Genomic DNA, 9,330 nt, shown 5'->3' with positions numbered 1-9,330 from the left:
CTTAGGTTGACTTTGATAATACGCTATAGAAATACAATAATTTGCGCTAAAATATAAGCACTATACAAAATAGCTAGCAATGTGAAAGAACAAGTATGTTTGTGTGAAAAGTATTTTTAGAATTATGAAAATAAAATTTGCAAGATTCTAAAATCATAAACATATAATAAGATAGGCATATAAATTTTGAAAAATGTGTGTAGAAATGAGATCTAATGTATGTGTTTAAAGACTTTAAACAATGCAATGAAGTATCACATCACTTCATTACATCTCCTCAAAATAACACATCCTTCATTATATCTCCTCAATGAATATTTTCTCAATAGTCCTCATGCAATACTTTGCATACATATTCCTAACTCAAAATATTTGACTTACAATCATCATCTCATACAATCTAATAAAAATACTCTAAAATTCCATATGGCATTTTCTTAGTGATTTGCCATATGGAATATTTCTTACCAAATTTAACATTAACTTATTCTTTGAATATATGAGTAGTATATAAAAATTATACAATTTAATAAAAAGACTGTAAAATTCCACATAACATTCTCTTACTGATTTGTCATATGGAATATTTCTTACCAAATTTAACCTTAACTTATTCTTTTAAAATATGAGTAGTATATCAAATCATACAATCTAATAAAAAGACTGTAAAATTTCATATGACATTCTCTTAGTGACTTGCCATATGGAATATTTCTTACCAAATTTAACATTAACTTATTCTTTTAATATATAAGTAGTATATAATTCATACAATCTAATAAAAAGATTGCAAAATTCCACATGACATTTTTGAATAAAAAGACTATATATTCTAAAATTCTCTATCTAAACTATAAGAAATATTATAATTTTATACTGATAACACGTGTTTGCATCTCTATTTAAACTTTATATTTTTATGTAGTTCTATACTAACAACTTCGTGCATTGTACGAGCTTCTATACTAGTACTTTAAATATCCAATAATTCTCCCCCATTTAAAAATGTTAATTAAATATCTACACAATATGAAATTAAACTTCTTCTTGTACATTAATGCTCAATTACCGTATGGATTGAATTGGAAACTAATACAACTCATCACAAATGGAAATATTTCAAATATGTTTGAATTAAAGAAATATATTTATCTACCCAGATAAAAGTACATACAATATCATTTCAGTTTTTCTTTTGACTCAACCATTTAAAGTTTGTGTCTATGTATATTCATAAGTTCATCAAAGTCTATAAGTCAATCTTGACTTCTTAAAGTGTCCATTTTTAAGCTTACATATAAAAGTTCTCCTATACGTAAATTTATGTCCTTGTATTCGGATACGCAACTAAAGCTCTTCCACTATAGAATTGGAGAAGTTTTTATTGACAACTATCTTATTTCATCGCAATTAGTCCTAAGCAACTCTTTGGGTCTAATACCTTAGTTGCTTACCAACATTGAATAAGAGATTTAAGCACATTAAATCATAAGATCCGGCGTTGACCGAGTGTTAAATTAAGTTTTCTTATTAGTGGTAATTGGAAATAAGTAATAATCCAATTCCTTGTAAAGCGTAATCAATGTAATTCCTTTGCAAAACTTTTGTAAAAATATCCCTCAAATTGAACTTTGTACTCACACAATCAAATGTTATAACTCTTTTCTTGATAAGTTCCTTTACAAGGTCATGCCTAAGAGAGATATGTCTTAACTTAACTTGACTATAATTACCAAAGTTAAATTGTTATCGCAATGAATTGGCACCGGTGGATGGTGATATTGACTTAGGTAATAATGGTATTTCAAACATGAGATTATGGAACATTGGAGCTATTGTGCTTCCTTATACTTGCCGATCCTAAGGTAATAAATTTGAAGCCATAGTGGAATGCATGATACATGTTTGTTTCAAGGAAGTCTATGATATGACATCTCCTTTAAAACAATCATTCAACCACTAGTGGAAAAAAAATCTTTCGTGTTATCTAACTCATTTTAATGGAGTATATGATGACCTTAAGGTGATTACTATAGCCTTAAAGTGACGACTTATAACGTTAAAGTGATGATTTACATAATTAACATGATTACCTACTCCTTCTAAGCACTCATGTTAACAGAGATGTAAGTCGTCACTTTAGCATTATAATTCAATCACTTTAAGATTATAAATAATTACTTTGAGAGAAATTAATTGGTCATCTCCGTCTCGACCTTTTTTTTTTAATTATTCTCCAAATACACTATTCCTCAATATTATGCTAAATGGAACAATGATTAATGGGCACAAATGATTGTTGTTCAATTAAGGTTTGCTTTAATGTATTTCTTTCATTGAAGCTTTAATTGTTATTAGACATTTTTTGTTTTTCTGATATAGGGTTTATTCTTTTTGTACACATCTATATCTTTTTGGATTAGAATTCATGTTTGCTTGCACATTTAATGTTACTTTATAAGGCAATCACTTTACAAATGTTTTTTTTTTATTTTTTTTTTAACTAACAAATGGTATCATGCAATAATGATGAATAATGGTTTTCAATATTGATGTTGATTTTTGTTTGAAATTAAGTAATGAGATTTTTTAGAAAAGGCTTTCCGATACTGAAATGGGATAATTGAAGAAACTATTTCCAAAAGTTAAAAGTGTTGATTACCTTTTATTATTATGTTTTCTCTAAAAATGACTATATTATCTGTCTTATTAAGCTTAAGTTAATTAAATTTATTTTAAATATAAATGATAACCGTAACAAAGTCTCATAAATTATTGAAAACAAAATTAAAAACACACATTTTTTTTAAGGGGAAATGGAAAAGTTAAAATTACACAAAATAAGAAAAGATTCTTATAAGGTTGACCAAAACACGTACACGGTATGTGAAGAAAAGAACATCGAACTATTTCTATATTTGGAAGCCTAGGAAAGGCAACTCTAATCATTCTCCTTTACAAATTTCCCACTCAAAAATTCAATCTTTAATTTTCAAATTTCAACCCTCAATCTTCAATCTTTATTACGTGAATGCATCGTGAAATCATGGTAGATGCTATTTTTTGATAAAAATTACATTAATAATGACAACTTCATCATTCAAATCCACTTCCAGAAAACCTATTTCTTCATCTTCAACCCCAGCAACTAATAAACAACCAAGAAATCAACAGAATTCTACCCAGCAAGTTCCTCTTCGAAGATCGAGAAGTATGAGTGCATATTCGAGGACCCATTTGGATATAACCACAGAATTTCACAATAAAATAGACAATCCTCTTTTTTGGGATGATGAATCATCACATTTCGAGGAAAATAATGATGGATTTGTTAAATTATCTAAATTTGAGATCTTGAAATCTGGTGGGTCTTATAATGTAAAGGGTTTTGGTGATGAATTTGGGGAGACTAGAAGGGGAAGGTCTGTTTCAAGAAATTCTAATGATAATGGTGGAGGAAGGACGGATTTTGGTCGGAGCTTGTCTAGGGTTAGTACTCATCGTCGGAGGCGGTCGCTGTCTCGAGGACATTATGGAAATTTTGAGGTTTGATTCTTCTCAATTATCCCTTATTTAGGAAATAATGTTTAATTGTTGCTTGAATTTGGGAATTCTTATGCTGTATTATTGAATTTGGATTTTTTTGTGTAATTCAGAATAGTTGGTAGTGTAGTTCAGTTTTATTGCTATCCACATTCGCCTTATCTTGTGTAATATGCAGATATACTATCCCATTTTGCCTTATATTGTTTGATAATTGATATGTTATAATGTTGCCTGGTAATTGTGAGGGATTATTTTTTAATATACACTTCATGGCAGGCATGTTAATTTCTGTTCAGTTTTGTTACATATGATGAACTAAATTTTTTTGTTATGACTTTGTAATATACAAATCTCGGGTTGTCTATTTCGAACTACTAGCTATTGTGTGATTATCGAGGGCTCTGAATAGGAGAGCACAATGAGCGATTGCTTAGAACCCCCTCTTGTGTGGGCCCTCTTTTTGAGGTCCCTATCGATATATAAAAAAGTTTGTGCAAGAAATTACTGTTTAGCTTTATTCTTACCTCGTTATACGAATTGTTGAACTTTTGTGATTAGCTAATTTACTCGTGGGTGTCTTGTTTTTCTAATCTTTTTTATATTTCTATGTATTATCCAATTGTGAAGCTTATATGACTTTTACCAATGAATTTATTTATCCTACTTCTCATATAAAGTCGGAATATTTTTTGATTGTATTGTAAAAAATTTACTAAAATCTATATTCATGTACATAAGACACAACACAATGTAACATATTTGCTCAAAGGCCCGAAATTGTTCAAGACGACTCTGGACTGGTTATGTGTGGAGTGTAAATCTTAGTTTTGTATGATATATTGTGTGGACATGGGGAACGGTTTGTTTGTGTGCAAGGATAAGAATCATGCACTTCATTATCACTCTCGTTGATTATCATTAACTTTCCTTTGCAAACAAAAGAAACTAACTAATACATAGCTAATAACAACTCAATGCGAATTTGACACCACTTTTCTCTTACATTTTTTTTCTTTACTACAATTAATTGTACATATATTTGTTTCTATTTTGCAGCCAAGAACATAATCTTGTTAGTTTTGGCAATGATTTTTGTATATTTTCCTCTCTCGATACTATGTTTGTTATGTGGGTTTTTACATCATTGTGGGAGTTTCACATGCCATAAAATGCTGATATTTAGACGTCTGAAACGTAATTCTCACTATAGTTTTAGGGTATAATGGTGTAGTTTGTTTATTTTTTCAGAGTGAAAAGAATCGGGAAAATGATTTGTTAAACTATAGAAGCATTAGTAACATCAGTTCAAATACAAAGCAAACTTTGCTTGAACGAAAAAGCAAACCGGTTAGAAATGCATCTGATTTGTCTGAAATTTTGAAAGGCTCAAAGACGTGGTCAAGTCAGAATCCGGCCTTTGAGAGTTCCGATATTTCTTCCATCAAGCTGGTATTTTGTTGGATAATCTTTGATTCTTTGAACCCTTTTTTTGGTTTATCAAAGGATTATTTGCAGCTGAGTTTTTTTTGTATTGCTTCCTCTTATAGTCTAGTTCACCAATTTCTCATTGGGATGATGGAGAATCATCTAGCTCCATCTCGGAAGCTGAAGAAAGAATTATCAAGCCAGTTTTAGTGGAAAAGGTTGGATAATTTTCATCGTCTTTTTCATTTTTTCTCAAGTTGGATATGAGATCCTAAACCGTGCCTAGTTTCATATCCAGATATACCCCTTGAAAAATACTAATGGTTCAACAAATGGGATTCTCGAATCTGTCCGTTGCGAAGTTAGACAGGCTATCTCTGAGATGCAAAATGACTTCAAAATTGTGAGTATTCTACATGCCTCCATATTGATATTTTGTTCTTTTGAGAATCGGGTCTTGTCTTTGTTGAAGCATGTACCACTTTTTTCAGGAGGAATTTGAGTTCAATTCTCGCTAGCCCCTACCCTTCCCTCGGCCTACCCTGTAACAAAAAAAAAAAAATTTTGTTCTTTCACAATCACTCTTACATTTTCTTTTAGAATATAATCTAAGACAAACCCTTTGTGCCCCCTATAAATCTAAAATTTTGCCTCCTTCAACTTTTGACCCAAGTTTCGCCACTACTAGGGTGGATAGCCCGATACTATTTTGCATTTACCCTTTTTGTGGGTGGAAATTGAATAAAAAGGATCCATTCTCGTGAGAGCTGAACGAAACAGGTTAACGCGATATGTGATTTATGACTATGTCCGCATCTTTGATGTTATTCTCTTAACTCTGAGTTTCAATGAGTCTTGTTTTCTTATGATCTTCCTTCTTTATGCGGCTCTATGCGTCATATGCTTACTGATGTATAAAATATTTTTGTAGGCCAGGCTAAGGAGTGGTTCAGATGTTACCCATGGCATTATTGTTTCTGATTTTGCTCCTGAACCGGAAGATACGAATACAGTTGGATTAGTAAAGGATATCAGAGATGAATTTTCCAGGGAGCTAGTAGAGGTATCTTCTTTCCGCAACTGTTTGGAACAATATGTATCTTGTGGTCTTTGGAATTGAATAGTGATCAAATGATTGATTGATTATACAGGAGTTTAACTCATAATAATATATCTTAGAGCCATATTGTCGTTGTGTCCTTTATGAGTCTTGTATGTATTTGATTCTTTCAAGGTTACCATCTCTTACATCCAATCTATAAGAGGCTATGTAACTTGGACTCGGGTATTGATGTTGGATACTGGTACGTGTCCAAGTGTCGGATACGTCTAAATATTCAATTTTTCGCCTAAAATGAAGTGTCTAAGTGCCATACCAATGTCCGAGTATCAAGGATCGGATACGGGTACGTGAAGCAAAATGAAGAGTCCGAGTAACATAGTTTATAAGACTTGCAATAGGAATATTTCGGTGGCTCAGGCCAAAAGCTTTCTTCTCCAAGGTTTTTGGAGTTTACCTAAGTTCCTTTGTCCTTCTGTGATGCAAATATGTGTTGTTACCCTAGCTTGTTTCCTTGCAGTGTGAAGAACGCACCAGAAAACTTCGAGCTGAATTAGCTGTTGAAGAGCATCGTGAAATTGAATTGAATAAAATTCTCAATGACATTGTACCAGAGCCGAAAACTCCTCATGTGGAAAAACCTCGTGCAATAAGAAAGGTGATACTTTATCCCCCCTATGTATTTTGAGTTTGTGACCGATAATGAGCACATTTTTGGTCTTTTATAGTATTGTGGTATGTGGTATGTGGTATCGTGCAGCGAGAAAGGTGATGTACTCTTATTAGGAATTATTCTAGGACCATCACCATCCTAACAATAGTGTCTTCTCAAAATGTTACAAAGTCGAAAAACTTCTTTGAACGATTGATTTAGTATGGTGTTTTTTACACTATCTGTTACGTTTTCTCTTCCCCCCTTTAATACCCGGCTAATTGAACCTTGATAGGTCATCAATTGACGTGTGAATAGCACTCCTTAATTCATTCTGAGAAGACACATCAAATAAAGTTATGATTATTGTTGAATAATCCGTACTTGGGATCATTCCAAGAAGATTGGCCATAGTTTGGAATTCGGATTAGTCATAAAAATTTTGAAAGATTTTTGAGCAAAAAGTACACAGTTTAACGGTCCATTGATGTGGTTAATAATCTGACGGAATAAGTAATGCGCAGGCTAGTTTTGAAAGGAAGAACATGTCAAGGCGTCTTGAACAAGAAGCATTGGCTTATTTTGATGAATGTGTTTCAATATCGACATTCGAGGATTCGGACTTCTCATCTCTAGAGGATCTAACGTCTACTAACATGCTTAGCATCGATTGCCTAGATGTTGAAAGACCGAGTTCAGGTTTTTCTGGAGTTCCAAACAGAGCCGTTGATTCCTGCTTCTTTGATACTCAGGTATGTCTCACGTTTCCTGTGATTCGCTTGTGCACGTGTTCCTTGTTTCTCGAAAGTTCTTGGTAGTATGATTACATTTTGATGGTTTATTGTTATGATCTGTCGGGTTATTTGCAGACCGATACAGTCACAAGATGTAAAGAGGGTCATACTCATAATATATCAGCTAATCACAGTAGTTGTAACAGTTCAGAGATTATGGGTTTGGGTTCCAAGTCGTCTGATGGCACGTCACTGAAAGACGACATAAGAAACTATGTGAAAAAGTTCACCAAGGACAGCGTAAGAGAAAGAAATGACTCGGGTCATCGAAAAACTCGAGATTACAGTTCTGAAGTATCATCTGTGGAGAAACTTTTGCTGGACAGAGTAACCTATAGGAGCAGAATTGAGTCTGGTAGCATGTTATTATGTGGTGGGGGGAGTGTTGGCCTTTCCTTGCCTCCCTTTTGTTCTGCTTTATGGTAATTGGTTAATAGTTATTTCCTACTAATATGCAAGCGTCTTTCTCGAACCGAGGGATTGTTTGGCCGCATTCTTTTTTAAGGGTATGCGTTGCTGCCTTCCTTCCCTCCCCATACCTTGTTCATAGTTTCTATAAGCGGGTCCTACTAATATGCAAATATCTACTTTTTTTGAAAATATTTTGTTCATATGATTTTGCAATCAAATCTTAATATGATGTACACAGCACAATGTAAGCCTTTTGAAATGAAAATGAAAAATCTTTCATATGATATACAAAATTTGTCAAATGAATCGGTCTTACGGTGAGACAATCTTTATTGAGTTGATCCAACATACTTTATTATTTCACTTTTAACTTTTAAGTGAATACTAATAGTTTTAAAAGTGATTATTTTTATATTTAAAATGATAATTTGTAACTTTAAAGTAATTAACTATAATAATATTAAAGTGATTGAACTAATTATATAAATTAATTTCATATAAAATGAGTTGGATGTATAATCAAAATGGACCTGAAAGTGAGCCATAAGAGTGCACCAAAATGGGCAAAAGGAAAGACAATTGGATTTTCTCATTTTTGCATGACCTGGATATTTGTGTCTGTGATTTTGTGAGAAATCGAAATTTAGTAAGAGTATCTTAGAATAAAGAGTTTGAATTTTTATAATTTGTGTATTAAACTATTTAACGCATCTTTTAATAGTTAGATGCTTTAAAATACTCGCTACATTGTAATTATTGACACTATTTATCGTTTAAATTTATTTTATATATAAGATCTTATTTGAATCGTTTAATCGCATACTTTGATAATATTAATTTTTTATATTTTTAGATGTGTATAGTTTAATATATAAATGATCAAAATAACACATTAAATTGCGTAAAAAGTCAAATATAGTAAGTATATTGAAACAGAAGAAGTATAAAATTATGTAATTTTTTATAGTAAATATTTGTCATATGAATCGTGTAGCACAAATTTTGGTATGATACGGTCTCACCGAAAAACATTCTTTATACATAAATTAAATAGTCTAACTAATACAACAAACAATTAATATATGAACTCTTTAATTTAAGATTGAGTCAACCAAAAATGATATCTTACAAAAAGTATAGTATATATCACGTGGGGATTGCATATTGACATGGCATGTAGATACTCATTTTATCATCTGTAGTGGAAGTAAAGTCAGTCGACATTTTGTCTTTCTAATTTAACACATGGATTACTAAAAAAATTTGGCCCAACTAAAGTGGACTATAACTATACAGATTGCTTCGTTGGTTACATTATAAAGTGTGTACCTTTTTTTATGGGTTTTTTTACGAGGATTTGAAAAAAATAAGACATTTTAACAACTTATGTCCCAAAATAAGATCTGTGAAAATTTATTTCTCAAAATAAACGTCCGTACATC

General features: G+C 31.7%; 1 protein-coding gene across 1 annotated transcript; it reads left to right on the top strand.

The window, feature by feature from the left end:
* Positions 1 to 2,892: 2,892 nt before the first annotated feature.
* On the top strand, positions 2,893 to 8,641 carry LOC130828367 (uncharacterized). The gene is made up of 8 exons (XM_057694329.1): positions 2,893 to 3,546; positions 4,795 to 4,995; positions 5,094 to 5,189; positions 5,270 to 5,374; positions 5,903 to 6,034; positions 6,552 to 6,689; positions 7,208 to 7,435; positions 7,553 to 8,641. The coding sequence occupies exons 1-8, from the start codon at positions 3,085 to 3,087 to the stop codon at positions 7,901 to 7,903; spliced, it is 1,713 nt and encodes a 570-aa protein (XP_057550312.1). The 5' UTR covers positions 2,893 to 3,084; the 3' UTR covers positions 7,904 to 8,641.
* The last annotated feature ends 689 nt before the right edge of the window (positions 8,642 to 9,330 follow it).

Source organism: Amaranthus tricolor, chromosome 12 (genome assembly GCF_026212465.1).
Source record: "Amaranthus tricolor cultivar Red isolate AtriRed21 chromosome 12, ASM2621246v1, whole genome shotgun sequence".
Lineage (NCBI taxonomy): Eukaryota > Viridiplantae > Streptophyta > Magnoliopsida > Caryophyllales > Amaranthaceae > Amaranthus > Amaranthus tricolor.
The sequence above is the reverse complement of the archived record's forward strand: the minus strand, read 5'-3'. Positions and strand labels throughout refer to the sequence as shown.

Bases quoted from the DNA above. Each gene is read 5' to 3' on its own strand.
- LOC130828367 (XM_057694329.1), top strand. From the start codon at position 3,085: ATGACAACTTCATCATTCAAATCCACTTCCAGAAAACCTATTTCTTCA. The intron at 5,190-5,269 runs GTTGGATAATTT...TTTCATATCCAG, and splicing joins AGCCAGTTTTAGTGGAAAAG to ATATACCCCTTGAAAAATAC. The intron at 6,035-6,551 runs GTATCTTCTTTC...GTTTCCTTGCAG, and splicing joins TTTCCAGGGAGCTAGTAGAG to TGTGAAGAACGCACCAGAAA.